This window comes from Mus caroli, unplaced genomic scaffold (assembly GCF_978045245.1).
Source record: "Mus caroli unplaced genomic scaffold, Mus_caroli_1 scaffold_5, whole genome shotgun sequence".
Classification (NCBI taxonomy): Eukaryota; Metazoa; Chordata; class Mammalia; order Rodentia; family Muridae; genus Mus; species Mus caroli.
The window spans coordinates 75091267-75109373 of record NW_028227260.1 but is presented as its reverse complement, the minus strand read 5'-3'; the positions used below and the strand labels follow the sequence as shown (position 1 = coordinate 75109373).

The 18107-nt window shown below is 39.3% G+C and overlaps 1 protein-coding gene across 2 annotated transcripts in view; it reads right to left on the bottom strand.

Moving 5' to 3' along the window:
* The window catches only part of Pdk3 (pyruvate dehydrogenase kinase 3), a 68055-nt gene that overhangs the window by 13432 nt on the left and 36516 nt on the right, over positions 1-18107 (bottom strand). For both annotated transcript variants that reach the window (XM_021153143.2, XM_029473478.2), the window contains 4 exons: positions 10466-10543; positions 5160-5236; positions 3545-3646; positions 2683-2793 (listed from right to left, as the gene is read on the bottom strand). In XM_021153143.2, coding sequence (XP_021008802.1) covers positions 2683-2793; positions 3545-3646; positions 5160-5236; positions 10466-10543 — 368 coding nt within the window. The remainder of the gene's footprint in view (positions 1-2682; positions 2794-3544; positions 3647-5159; positions 5237-10465; positions 10544-18107) is intronic.

Below are 18107 nucleotides of genomic sequence, written 5' to 3'. Positions count from 1 at the left end.
CTCTGTAGACCAGGCTGGCCTCAAACTCACAGAGATTTGCCTGCCTCTGCCTCCCGAGTGCTGGGATTAAAGGCATGCGCTACTACTGCCAGGCAAGAGTTGAAATTTACCAATAAGATTAAAGCACTGAAAATACTTCTTAGGGTCCTTCCTAAGGATCTAGAAAAGCTACAGTATGGTGATACAGTGAATGGGTATTTTTAGAAAGAAATTAGTACCTTCCTATATTTCAATGTCACCAAACTGCCAGCCAATATACATTTTTAAACAAAAGGTCACAGACAAGAATAAAAACGATGATATAATAGAAATGCCATATCTATGCAGTATCTACCACATAGTCAAACTTAGTAGGATGGTTCAATTTGCTGACGAATCTGAGTTGTCTTCTGACCTTCTAAAGCATGAGCTGACAGGCATAGCAGATACTCCCCCAAAATGAAATTCAGATCTATGGAGATGAGGCTGTGCCATGCGATAAGTCATTTCCTACTGTGTAAAACAGTGGCTTTCAGGCTGTACCTCATCATGGAAAAGTATCATTTGTCTCTACTGCACAGATGTATAGGCTGGATGGATGGATGGCTCCTCACCTTACAGTGCACACAGACATCATGTGTCCAGTATCATAAATAGGACATAGGCTAGTAACATTTCTAATGTAAAAAGGTACCATCTATAAACTTACCTAGGTAAACTGGGGACGTATAACTACATGAGTATAGTAAGATCATTTCAGATGCTGGGGATGTAGCTTGGTGGGTAGAGTGCCAGCTGACCACACCAAAGGTCATCAATTCGATTCCCCAATATCTCCTAAACTGAGGAGGCACACAGCTCTGTTCTTCAAGCAGGAAGATCAAGAGTTCGGGGTCATTGTAGCTTCAGCCAGCTATCAGCCCACCTGGATGACATCAGACTGTCTCGAAACCACCACCACAGACTAGATCATGTGCTGGTGAGACGGTGGAGTGGGTCAAAGTACTTGCTGGCAACCCTGACAATCTGAATTCAATCTTGGACCAACAAACAGGTAAAGGGACAGACCTCAACTTCATAAAAATGCATGCACACACACTAACTCACTCCTTCTCTCACACAAATAGTTACAATTGTTTAAATCTCTCATCACAGCTAGAAAGTTGGCTTAGCAGTTAAGTGCACTTGCTGCTCTTGCAGAAGACCCAGGCTCCGTTCCCAGAACCCATGTGGTTACAACCATGTGTAACTCCTGTTCTAGAGGATCCAATGTCCCCTTCTGATCTCTGCTGGTACTAGGCATGCAATGGTGCACATACATACACACATACATACATACAGGCACACAAAATACACACATAAAAGTTTAAAATGTGTTCAACTAAAAATATATGAAGGAAGGCCCAGATTCATAAAACCCTAAGCCATTTGCAAAGGAAACTGTTTGTAGAACTGCACAGCTGTGTACCTACTTTAAAGTTGAGGATAGTTTATTAAGTGGGAGCGATGTGGATGGAAGCATTTCTTCCAAAGCAGCCATAATAGTATACCAGAAAGCTCACAGACTGCTCTACCATTCATTTGCTTTGACCCTTTCTCCCTCATGGGAAGGTGGATAAATACCAGTCTCCTGGAGTCCTCTGTTTCACAAAGAAAACCATGGCATAAAGAGCTACCCTCAGGATGCTCTTTTAAAAAGACGTGCAATAGACAATCCATATTCTTTTTAAACAACTGAGGAAGATGCAAAATTTGTACCAGACCCCGGTCAGGGTAATACTATTTCAAATTGATCTTTTATGAATTTTCTTGAATCCTGTATAAATGACTTCCTCAGTCTTCCACATGCTGAGTTAACAAACTCTGCCTCAAATAACAATGTAAAGTGTTTGATTTTATTCATACAAATAAAATATAATCTTATGTGCTTATCAGTCAGGTAGGACTTTAAAATGAAACTTAATTTATACCCTGAGCCATTTTGCAGACTGATAGATATATTGCTGTGTTTAATAACAAAGGGTTCAATTGTTGTTTGTCAATTAGAAACACTCAGCAGGGGAAGAAAGTGTGGCCCTCCCAGGAAGAAATGCTGCCATGGTAACCAGAGGCTATGCTCACTGCCTGAATTAAGGCTCAAGGTTATTTCTAGAGTGCTACAGAGAGACCTCTGAAAATACATACATCACTACATATTTTGTGCTTACATTATTCAATGTGAAAATTCCAATGATTTTATAATTAAATATTTTAATTATATGAACAAATTGGACAGTGGTGACCCAAAAGCTGTGGGTGACTTGGGCCTCCAAGGGAGGGCAGCTCTAAAATCTCTCCTACTAAGCGGAAACCGTACGTTCCCACTGGCCCTTTGCTCAGCCATGGGTAATGTCCAGCTCTCTGAGGGCAGTGCAGAGTCTAAGTGGCTCTCCAGCAGCAGTCTTACCACAGAGAAAAGCTTTTTCCCACTGTATTTGGGAGGGAAACACTCAGCTTGGAGTGTTTCTTGGATAAATTAGAAAAGCACTCTCAGTCCAAACACCTCACAGACTAAATAGCTAAGGTAGAAAGGTGCCTCTGCTCCGAAACACGCTGGAAACATCCTCAGTTTTAGGCAAGGCTAGTACAACCACCTGAGGAGATGGGCATCTCCCTACGCCTATATTAAAGACCATTTCTTCTGTAGCAGTTTGCCATGCTTACCAAGGGCGCCGCTCTTGTAGGCTCCAGGCTGGGACGAGGAGCAGTTGAGTACATGTAGTTAAAAAGACGGTCTATTTTTCGAAGCGGGACTCCACCACCTAGGTCACTTATCTGCAGTGCACAACATGTTAAAAATAAAAGGGGAATCAATCTGTGCTTAAGAAGGAGGAGAAAAGAGATCATTAAATAAAGTACACGCTAGGAAGGCTCTAAAATGAGCAAGGGCTTTGAACTCCCACTGAAAAGTGGTTCCTCTGGGGCCAGGGTAAACAAAGGAGCCAGAGTAGTGCAAGTTGTAAGTATGTCAAAATTTGACAGGCTTGGGACCGAAGTCCTGCTAATGAACATACAATGAAGTAACTTAAGCCAAAAATCCAGCACAATATAGTCATGTTTCTATAAATGAGAGGGACACACTCTGAGAAATGTACCATTAGGCAGTGTCATCGTGCAAATACCATAGAAGGTGCTTATACAGAACAAGATGACTACAATGTCACTAGACAATAGCATCTTATGGGACCACCACTAGATATGTGGTCAGTTCATTGCTGAGGAAGCACTAAAGCATGGCTCTCCTTACAAATAACACACTCAAGAACTGCCAGGTCCCTTGCCTTCCCTCTCATAGTATTAAATCCACACTATTCAATCAACTGATAAAGTCAAAATGCAAACAAAAGATTACCTTAAGGGCCGGGCGTGGTGGCGCACGCCTTTAGTCCCAGCACTCGGGAGGCAGAGGCAGGCGGATTTCTGAGTTCGAGGCCAGCCTGGTCTACAAAGTGAGTGCCAGGACAGCCAGGGCTACACAGAGAAACCCTGTCTCGAAAAAAAAAAAAAAAAAAAAAAAAAAGATTACCTTAATGGACAAGTCTTCTTTACCCAGAGTAACGAGAGTTTTAACAGCTGGGTAGCCTTCTTTTTTATCTTCATGTAGTTCAACTGTCGCCCTCATCGAGTTCTAAAACAATAAGTTCTTTCTGAAAAACCATGCTGCTGACTTGCAAAGTACAATTATATTAAAGGTACTGATTATTTTTAGTGTTGGAGGTAGAACCTAGAGCCACACACATGCTAAGCATGTACTCTACCACTGAGCTACACCCTTAGGCCTGAAAATCACGATTTCAAAAAAGAAACAAGCACAAGATTACTTATATATGATAATTACTTTGCATAGCTACTATTAATAAGATCTATGTGGATTTTTTTTCCTCCACTGAGCTTGGCTATCCACGGATTCCTGTCAAGGACATATTTTCCCTGAGCTTCTCTTTTGCATTGAATTGTAGCCCCATTGCACACGTTAAACAGTTTTGTTTCCTTTGCGGGGTGGGAGGACTTAGGGATTTTTTTCTTTTGTGGGAAGGAGAGTTGTTGGGACAGGGTCTCACTAAGAAGACTGGGCTGGCCTTGAATTCATTGAGATACATCGGTTTTTATCTGCCCACTGGTAGGATTAAAGGCATGTGCCATCATGCCTGGTGGCTTTAGGGTTTTAAAAGTATTCATCTCAACCCAGAAAGAATGTTTTTATTAAATGTGGATACAGAAGCTGGTTTGTGCGTTTTAAATGCTATTTATCACTTGCATTTATAAGGCACCTATCCTCTAATATGCAGGCAGAAAAACTGAAGGGGTTCATACTTCTCATAAAAATTAATCTCCGGACCGAAAAAAAGATAATATCCATCAAAAAGAAGTTCTGCTAAGTTCCAACTGACAAAGAGAACACTCACAACTGCATGCCCATCCTAGTGTTAGAGCAGGAGCATTCGTGTTCTTGGGAAGAAACCAGCACAACTGCTTCTTTAGGTATTCAATTTAGTGTTTTATACATTAAAGTGATGAAATGTTAGCTCAAATACCCTGTACTCATAACACTGCTACTGTAAATATAACTGGCAACTGGATAACAAAAGCAACAGCTTAGGCCATAGAGTGTCTGCAAAAGGTTTGGTTTTCTTTCCTTTTACATCCAGACTTCACATTTTTCCTCCCCTACCCCTATCAGGTCTTCTGAAATGATTCAAATTATAAAAGGGCTACAGGATCTCCCAGGACTGAACGACTAATGCATAAGCACAGCTAATGCTCCAGAATCAGAGCCACACAGCAGCATGTTTTTATTTTGGTCTGGTAATCACCAATAAAAATCTCTGCTAGGCTTGAAAATCTAAAAAGCATCTCTAACCTCCTAACTGAAAGAAAAACAGTACAGATTTGATGTGAAGTCACCAAAGTATAATTAAGTTGAGAAATCAATATGTACTAATATTCACAGAACTATACTGTACACAGCAATTTTTCATCTCACAGTGTACAGATTATAAAGCCCACAGGATATCAGAAATAGACTTCTTAAAATGGTTATGCAAAATCTTTTTCTTATGCTAATCTAATGAATCCATTATGCCCAGAATCAAAGCCATTTAAAATGAAGACTTCTTCCCATGTTTTAAAATTCCACTTACCTTGAACAGCTCAAATAGCATGTGAAACAGATGTGACGGCACATAAACTACCTGAATGGGTTTGTTTGGCGCTTTGGCTGAAAACAGAGACAAAACCATCAATGAATAAGGACCTAAAGTAGGAGAAAGTAAAAAATGATGCTTCTATTCTATTTTCCAAGTACATCAAACAAATATCCGTAAGTGACAAATAATACAGATTCCCACACTGAATGCCATAACTGAGCAAAGCTTCCGGATCACGCAAAACCGCAGTGACTAACTCCACCTCCTTTGCTGCAACTCTATGACCCCGAGAAACCAGCCAAGCTCTTTCAAACTTTGTCGAGCAAAACTGGACAAGGATCACCTGTGTCATGGTATTCTGAGCATCACAGGAGGACATACAAAGATCACTTGGAACTTTTCAAATCAGAAGTACAGATCTGCTATCAACAGAGCAGAGCCAAATGAAAGGGGTAGTAAGTTTGGACTTAAAAGCACTATAGTTTGAATTCAACTATTCACTGAAATGTTCATGTTAAAGGCTCAACTTGCTGCCAGATGATAAACTTCAGGGAAATGAAGCAAGCAAGAAGGCTCTGATACAATGAGAAATGGTAGAAAATATCAGGCAGGGCCTGGTTGGAGTCAGTTCTTAGAACATGTCCTTGAAGAAGCTATCTTGTCCCTGGCCTGTTCTTTGTTCTTTCCTGGCTACTGTGAGGGGAGCAGCTTCATCTGCCACATTCTCCTGCTGCCATGATAGTTTGCCTTGCCTCAAGTCCAAAGCAATGGAACCAAGAGACATGGATTGACACCTTTCAAATTGTGAGCCTAAACCAACCCTAATTACAGAGACAAAAGTAATTAAAATGTACTATATTATTATAAACAGAGCATGGTATAGACTAGACTACGAGGTTCACGAACTTTTCTACTACAATGAAATCCTTGAGCATTTATAGTATTCTCCTTGAACCAGGGATCTTCTAAGGAACATCAAAGAAGCGGAACCTAATGCAAAGCACTAAGGGCAGTATGTGGGAGAGAGATGCTCAGCATGAAAAGTCCCCCTCCTTCCTCATGACATGCAATCAGGTAAGACACTGAAAACAAACTTTCTCAACTAGACCAGAGAGCTTAGAACTCAGCATTTCCTCTAATAAAGTCATTAATAAGAATATCAATTAGAGGTAATAATCATTGGTTCTAAGGAATTTATTATGAGCTTCTCTATTCACCATGTAATTGTATCCTTATGATAATATGGAATGATCATAGAATAGGTGCTATCAGTTACAGATGAGTAAACAAGCCTTGGAAAGCTGGTATGACCGTGGTAACAAAAGGGATGCTGAAATTGGACACACAGTGCTGTTGGTTTACATCTCATGTGTCATCAAAGGCCATATGTTAAAGACTTGGTTGCTAGTCTGTGGTACAACCATTAGGAGGTAAAGCCTAGTGTGACGAAGACATTAAAGGCATGTCTCCAAAATCAATGTCGGTTGACTCTAGTACTTCCTCCCTCTCTCTTGCTTCCTGGCATCCATGAAGTAAACAACTTTAGCCCATCATATACTCCCTGCCATAATGCTGCAGCCTGCCATGGGCCCTACAGGCATGTACAACAGTTTGGCACCTACAAAATTGATACCAGAGAACCATACAATTGACTTGATACACACACACACACACACACACACACACACACACACACACACACGGGGGGGGGTGCGGGGGGGAGGGAGGGAGCCTAACTGTTTTAAGTATTTAAGTAGTTTATGGTTTTGTATTGAGCTACACACATGGTGTTCTAGATTGTGGGTCAGACTCACATTTGTAACAATAGAGCCAAACTATCATGGATGGAAACCTCTAAAACCATGTATTAAAATAAATCTCTCCTCTTTGTTGTTGTTTTTCGAGACAAGGTTTCTCTGTATAGCCCTGGCTGTCCTGGAACTCACTTTGTAGACCAGGCTGGCCTCGAACTCAGAAATCTGCCTGCCTCTGTCTCCCGAGTGCTGGGATTAAAGGCATGCGCCACCACACCCGGTTTTTCTTTTTTCTTTTTTAAATCTCTCCTCTTTTAGGGTGTTAACTCAGCTATTTTATCATGCTAACGGACTGTACCTAATACAATTGGCTTAAGAACATTTTTACCAGGTAGAGGGATCAGACCTAGAGCTTCATGCACCTTAAAAAAGTACTCTACCAAGGAGTTACGCTTTAAGGTCCCAAGGCCTTTGATAAGTTATTTGTAATATTTATTGATGTATTTAAATGGTTGAAAATCTTCTAAAAACAGAAAGCCAAAGTCCTTTTACCTCCCCCCTCTCTGCCCTCTTCATTCCTGCTGTCGTCTTTTAAAGGCTAGTTACATTCTGTTCTATAAACCTGACCATTTTATTTGTTCCCCAGAGGCTCTGTTAAGAAAGTTAAAAATCAGTAATGTTGGTATTATTCTATGTGAGTACCAATCACTATAGAACAGCCACAAAAGTGGTATTTCCTTCCCTGTGAGTCAATCCATGTGTTACTTGGAGGAAACACTTTCAGCCTTACAGTGGAATGGATTCTGTCTATATTCTTCCAATTGCTCATCATCACCCCTTCTAGAATGTATCACAAACAGTTTGGAGGTTTGTATTGGAAACATCCTCGAAAGCTCATGTATTTGGACACTTGGTGACACTATTTAGGAAGGCTATGGGATATTTAAGAGGTGACACTTTGCTGGAGGAAGTATTTTATTTCCTGCTTGCTTTCATCCTTCTTTCTCCTATTTCTTTCCTATGTGGTAATGAGAATGTGATCAGCAGGCTTCCTTCTCTTGCTGCCATGACATGCCTTCCCCACCACGAAGGACACTATTCTTCTGGAACTATAAGACAAAGTGAACTCTTTCCTTCTTAAGTTGCTTTTGGTCATGGTATCTTATGATGACACAAAGGTAACCACTGCACAGTGGATGTCTTTCTTATGTGCTATGCATTTTTCCTACTGTGTCAAATCACTCTCCTCTTGGGTAGCCCTACTGTATTACCAAATCTTCTAGCTTCTTTTGCATGGTATGTATGCTATTCTTTAGGAATCTTTAAATTAGATTCAGTTGCTTTTTAAAACATGCTACATGGCCACCTCTGGGGTTGTAGACTGTTGCATATATTTCTTACATCTATATTATACAGCCCATTGACCTGGTTATATAACCTACCTTACAAAAGTGCGCAAGGGAAGACACATCTCTCAATCCTGATAACCCTGTCTCAGTTGAGGGTTTGGATAGACACAGAAACTAGAGTTGAAAAATCATCCTTCCTCTGAATGTGATAGAGAGAGGCATATTCTGGCAGTAACAGTGCAGCAGAGAAACCCAATAGCAGTTAAGTGTTATTCATGCTACTGACTTTTGCCAAAGTTTAACCTAGCATGGTTGTGATTTTGTTTAGAATTCAGTTGAGAACTAAGTTCAGTGTTCCTTTCCCTTTGGATATTGTCCAGAGGGAGAAGGCTGACTTGGAGTTTTAAAAATTGAATCAAGACTCCACTGGCTTTAGAATAAGCCTTTAGTAAGGAAGATGACAACCAGAGAGACCTTCAAATGCTAAAATGAAGGTTTCACTTCAGAGTAATGTTATTCACATATCGCATCCGGTAAGTTGTTCTTGGACAACACACTTATGTTACTGTTGGTAGCAGAGCCTAGACAGTGTAAAGCTACTCCCTGCCATCTCTGCAGGCTTCCCTTAGACCAGCTTTCAGCAAACTAATGCCAATCTTTTGGCTTCTTTCCTGTTCTAGTTGTTTATACCACTCAGCTTTGCTCCCATGGTCCCTCTCGTGGGTCACTGGAGAAATGGCTGCCATATCTGCAGCAGCCTACTCCTTTTTTGCTCAGTCCTGGCCTGGTGTATCACTCAGCATACCTCTATCTGGCTGTATTCTTCTACACGTTGGCACTAATGGGTTGCCATGGACTCACTGTCTGTGTCCTTCTTAAGTCAGACCTTGAAACTTAATTTCTAAAATGATGGCACTTGGAGGTGGGCCCTTCGGAGTTCATTAGTTCATGAGAGTGGAACCTTATGAATGGGATTAGCACTCTTATCAAAGACATCCCAACCCCAGAGAGCTCCTTGGCCCTTTCCTACATGTAAAGGCACACCAAGAAGTCATCTGTAAGTCAGAAAATAGGCCCTCAGCAGACACCAAATCTGTTAGCGCCATGATCTTGTACTTCTCAGCTTCCAGACTCATGGGAAACAAATGGCTGTTATTTAATCCACCCAGTCTCTGATGGTTTTGTTTAGCAGCCTAAAAGGACTAATACAGTGGTCCACTTATAAGACTCCTTGGCTCCCTTTGCTGGTTTTATGGGATTCTTTTATTGTAGTTGTAATGGGCCCTGAGAAGCAAGCTGAGGGCTTAGTTTATCTTGTGGCAAACAGCATCATTAGTTATATAAACAGCCTCAGAATTCAATTCAACCTTTTCAGTCCCAATTTCAAGGAAATGAAAAACATTTTACAGTTTGTTTTCTTCTCTTAAGTTTAAACAACATTCTCTAGGAGTCATCGAAAGGGTTGCTCAATTATGTGTACTTTTCTTTGGGAATATTACAGTTGACATTTCTTTTCTTCCTTTTAGAACCATGTAAAATGTGTTTGGCTATGATTCTTCCCTTCTCCTGGGCCCAGTGGCTATAGTGGATGATCAATAGAGGCTTGCTGGCTTTCTAAAATAAGATGAGCAGAATATGAATATTCCCTAATAGTACATTTCTAAAAGTCAGTGAAAAAAATGGTCTGGGTTTTTTTATGCTTGAGACTCACAAAATAATAAAGTCTATTTTGCACAGTCATTGCCTGAAACACCATTAGTTGAAGCAGCACTTAATAAATGTCAACAGATTCTATACAGACATAAGGAATTTTACTTTCAGATAGCTTTCCTGTAAGAACGAAAAATAGAAACTGGAGGCTAAGCAAAAAAAAAAAAACCTCACATATAAAAGGAAAGGTGGCAACACGAGATTAACCTCCAATTGGGTGAGAGGAAAAGGCTACTAATGAGCACAGGGTACACTGCACAGTCCTTTTCAAAAAGGACTCATTACATCCCCTGTTGACTAAGTGGATATGAGCCATTTTGAAACAACATAAAGATGGCAAGGCAGCCCTATTTTAGGACCTCTTGGATAGACAGCTTGGATATTAGCATTTAAGTCCCCTTTGTACTAAACATTAAAATACTTTTTCTTGCTATGGCTACAGTGCCCTGACCCAGTCTGATCTCATCTTAATTGCTTTGTCTTTTACCATTGAATTCTTCAACTTCTAGCTCTGGAGCTACCAGGTAATACTGTTCACAAAGCATCTTGGCTGTTTCATATGCATCTGTTAAGAAAGAAAAATTTAATTGTCGCATTAATGACAGATATAAACATGTGGGTGTATACATAGAAATAAAGAATTTCTCTAAAGGGACTTCAAATGAATCAAATACCATCTTTTAAAACAATCTCTTGATTTCAATACTTACTATGACTAAAATATTTCTCTTTTCTATGTTTTATAAAACCACATCCATATCATAATCATAGACTAGTAACAATAAAGTTAGGTTTATGCTAAGTACACAACTGTTTAACTTCTAAGTACCGCTAAAAGATATTTTTCATGGAAATTTATAAACCCAGGACTGTACTTCTAAGCACCACAGAATCTGAGTAAATTGTAGCAAGACAATACTTTCTGTAATTTAAAATATTGACAACTGTTAGACCTGGAGAGATAGCTCAGCAGTTTTGAGCACTTTGTGCTCTTGTGGAGGACCTAGGTTCAATTTCCAGCATCCAACAGTGGCTCATAGCCACCCATAACTCAAGTTCCAGGAGACCTGATGCCCTCTATGGCCTCTGTAGGCACCAGGCATGTACATGGTATACATATATACATGGAGGCAAAATATTCATATACATAAAATATAAGTTAAAATGCCAAAAGTTATGATCTTCCCATTACTAGCCAAAGAAACCCCAATAATAAATTTAGTAATCAGGTTTTCATGAGGTGCAGAATTTACATTATTTGAACCACTCATTGTCTTTAAAATGTCTGTTAAGTTGGTTAAGAATAACAGCTTAGAGCTGATATAAAGTTTAAGGTGCAAGAGTGTGATAAAAATGTTCATTGTGATAAGGGGTGTACAACCTCAGATAGTACTAAATACGACTGAATTGCAGGTTCACTATAAATGGGTGACCTGTATAAGAATATCAAGCCAAGGACTAGAAATTGGCCCCCTAAACAGGCACTAAACTAAGTTCTATATAACATTATAAAGTAAATGGAAGCCACAGATCCTCTCCTCAGATTGGTTTTCAGTGTTCTGAAACAAGTCATGAAAAGCCACATATTACAGGATTCATAGACATCAGCTAAGAAAATCAAGGCCATTACAAAAATAGCTAGAATACAATTGTAGAAAGTTTAAAGAGTGAGGAATAAATGAAGAAAGTAAAGGTGACTCATGACATATTAACTTTTCTCTTGAACTGCAACCCAGTTTTAAAAGGCAAAAGAACTTAGTTTAGTGCCTGTTTAGGGGGCCAATTTCTAGTCCTTGGCTTGATATTCTTATACAGGTCACCCATTTATAGTGAACCTGCAATTCAGTCGTATTTAGTACTATCTGAGGTTGTACACCCTTATCACAATGAACATTTTTATCACTGCAGAAGTCCCACACTATTGGCAGCTATTCCTCTCTGCTCTGCCGTGCCCTGCCCTTGGTGACCACCCTTCTACTTCATCTGATGATCATTCTGGACAGATCAAATGAAGTGAATCCTGTAATATGTGGCTTTTCATGACTTGTTTCTTTCCCTCAGCATAGTGTTTGCGATGGTTAGTTCTGTCCATTTGACATATCTAGGGTCACCCAGAAAAGGAGTCTCAATGAGGGACACTGGTCTATACACATACCTGGGGGGATTATTTTGATTATATTAAGTGAGGTGGGAATATCTGCCTAATTTGAGTTTCACCATTCCCTAGGAAGGGAATTCTAAAGTAAGTGGAGAAAGCAAGGCAAACAAGAGCATGCATGCATTACTTCATTATTCTTCGGCATTGGTTGCAGATGTCATGTGACCAATTCTATCAACCTCCTTCCACTACATTTCCCTGCCATGATGGAATGTAACCTGGAATTTAGAGCCAAATAAACCCCTTCTCCCCTAAGTTGCTCTTGTTGGGGCACTTTATTGTAGCAATAGGAAAAGAAACTAAGACAGTGTTTTCAAGGGTCATCTATGTTATAACATGAGCCAGTAGTCATTCCATATATTTAAAGTTCCTAGTACATACTTTTGCTTCTCATGTACTTAGGAATCCAAAAGCACTGAACTATAAGGTAACTCCATGTAAACACTTGGGAACTGCCCGACTGTTTATCAGAACAAGACTTTTCAGTTTCACCTTTGCAATTTCAAATTGCTTTATTATATCTCATGGGCACATCTGCAATGTTTTCAGCTCCATATCAGCTTCATAGAGATGATCAACACTGTGCATAGAGAATGTATTCACTTAAGATTCAACAGGTGACAGAAGGAAAGATAGAAAGGGAGAAAAATAAGCTCCAGAGAATTTCAATGTTAAAATTTGACAGTAAACACCGTAAAATAATACAAAGGTAAGAACAGGGTATGTTCAGACTCTTAAATTCATTTATCATGAATTGCTACCAAATCGGAATTTCATATTCTAATCATATATTATCTGTCCACACATTTAAAAAAATCACATCTAGTTAAACTAGAGACACCAGAGACAGAGACATCAGACGAATTCTGACAAGATACAACAAATATAGAAAACAAAAAGCAAATAGCAGTAAGAACAGAAAATAACTTAAAAAATTAGAAGTGTGAAAACAGACATTAAAGTGGGGTTGAATTTTCACACTGAAAAAAGAATTTTAAACTGCACTAAATTTGCAAATTTTCTCTAGGACATAATAAACCTCATTAATTGTATATAAAATGCTTCTGTTTTGAGAGAGAGAGAGAGAGAGAGAGAGAGAGAGAGAGAGAGAGAGAGAGAGAGGAGGAACTAGGTCTTTTTGCTTTGGCTAGTCTACCAAACAATGCTACATCTCCACCTAGTGACGTGATAGCACAAAAGCTGACCATGAACTTTTAAGACCCCAAATACTGAAACTTATAATGCTTCACTATCTATATACAAAGTCTATATACCACAGCTCCTCCAGATATATAATAATGTTTAAATATTGAACTTCTTTTACTATAAAATAGAGACAGAAACTAAACTTACTAAATGTTCTAATTATCCATGGCATTAGCCTTGCCATTACTATGAGCATAGTAACGTTGAAAACATGCTAGGCAAATACAGTGTGTGGAGGACAGCCAACGTCAAACTTAGTATGGCTCTAAAGACCATATATGAAAGAAATACTTTTAGTTTCATTATACTAAGTAGTGGATCAATGCTTAATTAAGAATTATCTCATTTTTCCTGAAAATCTCAAAACATTGCAATGTAGACTCACATACATTGGCCCACCAACAGATGTTGGAAGTATTACTAATAAAACTTATATTACTATGCACAAATTCTAAGAGGATACTAAACTGCTTTGGATAAAACACATACATACATAATAAACATCTGACTAAGGGATGGGTGTATAGCTCTGGAGTCAAGTTCTTGCTTAGCATATAAAAAGCCCTGGTTCAACCCCAAACACTATAAAAGCAAAAAATAAAGCATCTGCTAAATGGAACAATCCTCTGGCCAATGTTACAAGTTTTTACTATTCACTCAATTATGCTACCAAGCAGGCCTGATGTGGTGACATATGCCTTTAATCTCAGAACTCAGGGTTAGAAGGCAGAAGCAGGTGGAGCGCCCTAAGTTTGGGGCCAGCCTGGTCTACATAGTGAGTTCCAGACTATGTAATTATGGAGAGGATGTAAAGTAATTTAACGTAAACTACAATCACTTCAGAATTCCCAACAACCATAACAGAGCTACTGGCCTGGGCACCTCCTTTACACCTAGAACTCGGATAAGCTCACCTTATAGTAAGTTCACTAATAAAAAACTAGAAATTTTAAAACTAGAAATTTTTTTGAAAAGCTATTGCCAAACTATTTTTACCTGTACTATATTTCATTCAGTATTTATGGCTAATCTTGAAAAGAAAACATGGAAAATTATTATTATTATTATTATTGCCAGTAAACATAAGTGATAGTCATTGCATCAAGAACAGTTGCGATGGTAATGGAGTATTTTCAGAAGATCCATCTTTAGCCATGGCGTAGTTTTCAGAAATATCGCATAGGAAATGTTAACAGATTACAGAGGTTATTTGATTAGACTTCTCTAGTCCAAATCTACCAAATTAGCCTCCCAGATTTTATGCTTAACTCACTCATTCACAGGCATATGGAGCTAGAATTGGAGTGCTGACATTTTTTCATTCTTTTCTGAAAAGAGTGATCCAAAAGAATAGATTATTTATTTACAGGCATAAAGAAATAGAATTTTGAAATAAACATGTCAAAGACAATAACTTTAAGTCTGACAGAATAAAGAGAAATCTTAGAAACTCAAGTTTAAAATTCCTATCAGAACAAAATACTCACAAATAGCCATAAAAGATTACAAAGTCATAAAATAACATTTTTATTTATATCTAATGTGTGGTGTGTCTGTGCGGGTGCAAACACACAAGCCTCAGTACACAGGAAAGTCTGGGGACAATCTCAAGGGTCAGTCCTTGCCTTCTACCTTGTTTGAGACAGATGCTTTATGCAGGTTCTGGGAACATGAACTTAGGGCCTTCATACTTGCATGGCAAGCACTTTTATAAACTGTGCAATCTCTCCAGCTCTGATGTTTTATTTATTATTTTATTTTATGTGAATGGCTATTTTGCATGTATGTCTAGTGTACTGTGGGCATGCTGTGATGCAGTGCCCACAGAGGCCAGAAGAGGGCATCAGATCCCCTGAAACTTGCTTTACAAATGGTTGCTAGCATGTGGGTGCTAGGAGTTGTACCCAGCAGGGCCTCTGGAAGAGCACTCAGTGCTTTAAACTGCTGAGCTATCTCTCCAGCCTCCCAGACTCAAGATTCTTTTTTTTTTTTAACAAAAACAATACCACACCATTATTTTCATGTGTAATAATATAAGGGTAAGCAAAACATTCATAAGCAGGCATTTTCAAACTACCTTGCCAAAGCAAAGACACCTAAAACGGCCAACTTCTTAACTGATGCTCTTTTAGAATTCCCGGCACCCCACAAAGCAGCTCATCACTATCTGAAACTCCAGTTCCAGGAGATCTAATAACCTCTTCCGGCCTCTGTGGGCACCAGGCACTCATGTGATGCACAGAAATATATAATATACCCACACACAGAAAAGAAAAGAATAATAATTTACAAATGTAAAATGAATTTGTTCTGTATGCTCCCATGTGAGCTGAAGACTGAGAGCTGAGAGTGGTGGAACACAGCTGGAATACCGGCTCTTAGAAAGTGAAGTGAAGGGGATCAGGAATTGAAGATATCCTAGGCTATACCAAATTTGAGGCGAGCCTGCGCTACATGAGATCCTTTCTTGAAAAACCTGAACAAAAACCAAAGTAAACACAATTTGGCTCTCCTACTGCATATGCACCTGCTCCCTGCGCCACACCTCAACTGGAACCCACTTTGTAAGTATCTTAAGATGAGGCTGATGTGTTACATATACCCTCACCGGCTGCACTGTTTTGAGCCTGGCCACCTATGGTGAATGTTCACAATAGACCACACTGACCCGTGTGCTCCCTTAGAAAGAAATTTCCAGAACCAATATGGTACTTTTTAGAAACCCTTTAAGTTACAAAGAAATATAAAGCAATATATGTTATTAGCTTTCCTATCCAAAATCCATCCTAAGTGGAATCCACTGATTTTCCAAAGCAGTAGATCCTCCAACCTCAGAAACATAGTCAGATGCAGAAGTGCAGGCAAAACATCTAACAGAATGAACCCCCAGGCAACCCTCGGCCAGACTATTAAAACTTGTAGTCACGGGTAAAACCAAGATGAACTGAGGCAAGAAAATCTACTTTTTGGAAACTCAAGATGGGTTATTCGGAATGACCATAAATCAAAAGGGCACTGAGAAGTAAGTATAATGTAAGAAGGCATAGAGTGCTTGGTATTGTCTTAAGTGGGTTCAGTCAAGTTAACCAGAGCATTAAAAAAAAAAAAAAAAAAGGCAAACACAGAGGTCATAACTTGACAATTCCAGATACCTAAGAAAATAACCTGATATTTTGTTTCCTAATTCCAGTATCTATAGTGCTGACTGTAAAGTGTTTCATGTCCTGACCTACTCAGTTATTTTAATAAACTTGTTTCTCGAGCTAGAATGAGTCTGTTACTTGCAACCTAAGGAGGACACGTTGAGAGCATAGGATATTATTTCTAATCCGAAATAATACCATACACTCAGGAGGCCATTTGTATGTTATCATACTAAACAATAATAACATATAAAAGTGATATAGAAAACTTAGCAAAACTGCAAAAGTTAAATTTTGTACCAAAGCAAAGCTTTAAGTTGGTATCTTTAAAATACTCTCATTACAGGATTGTCCATTTGATTGTCTTGTTTCTAACATAGAAAGGAGGAAGAAGGGACAGTACAGAATGTCCCTCCCAAAGGACAGGAGTTGCCTCTAAACAGTAATTCTAGCATTCACTACTGACTGTAATTTACAGATGTATAAAGGTAGAAATCAATGTTCTGACTATGCCTGCCTTGAGGAGGCATGTACTCAGAGAGGTCTATGTATTCAGTTACTATTATGCTGGATGAACCCTAGAGTTCTACACATTTATACAATTGTCTAGTCAAAAACAAAATAACGCTCCTACCCTTCTACGTAAAAATTGTCTGTAGTCTGTCTCAAAGGGCCTAAATATGGGATCAGTTTTAGTTAAGACTTGTGAAGGCTGTAAAACACACGTGGACTTGAATGTGCGCACGCACACACACACACACACACATACACACACGGGGTCATTTGGGATGGACATATAAGTACGCTTAAACCATGCAAGCTCTTCACAGCTAAGGAAGAAAAAAAAAGCCTTTTGGTGGCACAGGCCTCTAACAGCAGCTACTCTGGAGGCTCCTACACAAGGACAAGCTCGAGGCCTGCTTGGGCTATAGAGCTGAGGGCAGAGCAAGTCTGGCAACTTAATAAGATCGTGTTCCAAAATCAAAAACGAGAAGAGGGTTGGAAAATAGTTCACTTGTGGAGAGTTTCATGTGAGGCCCTGGGTTCAATCTCTAGTATTATAAAACAAAGTTCTCTAGATGTAGATACTTGGAAAGCACTTGATGTGAAGGGAGGTTGCTATAAAGGTTTCTGTGGCTGTGACTTTGCAGCAGTGTACCCTTTAGGATCTGAAACCACCCTCCAATGCCATTTAACTTTAGGAAAGAGACTACTGAAAGATGAAAACTACTGAAAGATTTACAGAGGAACAGAGACTGTGTTAGTCTTCCGGCCTCACCTCATAAGTATGGTGGTAGGGTGTGTGTATGTATGTGTGTCTGTGTGCATGTCTGTGTGCATATGTGTGTGTGTACTGGGGGAAGTGGAATGAGAGAGAAGGATGGGGAGTCCCAGTCACAACATACTTTCACCAAGAATCTGGGCTTTAGTTAGTTATGCCTCTCCCCAGATCACACAAGTGAATATAGTAAACTTATTTGCAACATACTAGGCAGAAAGTTAAAGGGAGGGGCAGATGGCCTGGATGGGCAGGAACCCAAGGCTAGATAGCTCAGAGACCCAAAACTGACTGGTAAAACAAAACACAATCAATGAAGTTATTCCTAATGGTATTCTGCTAT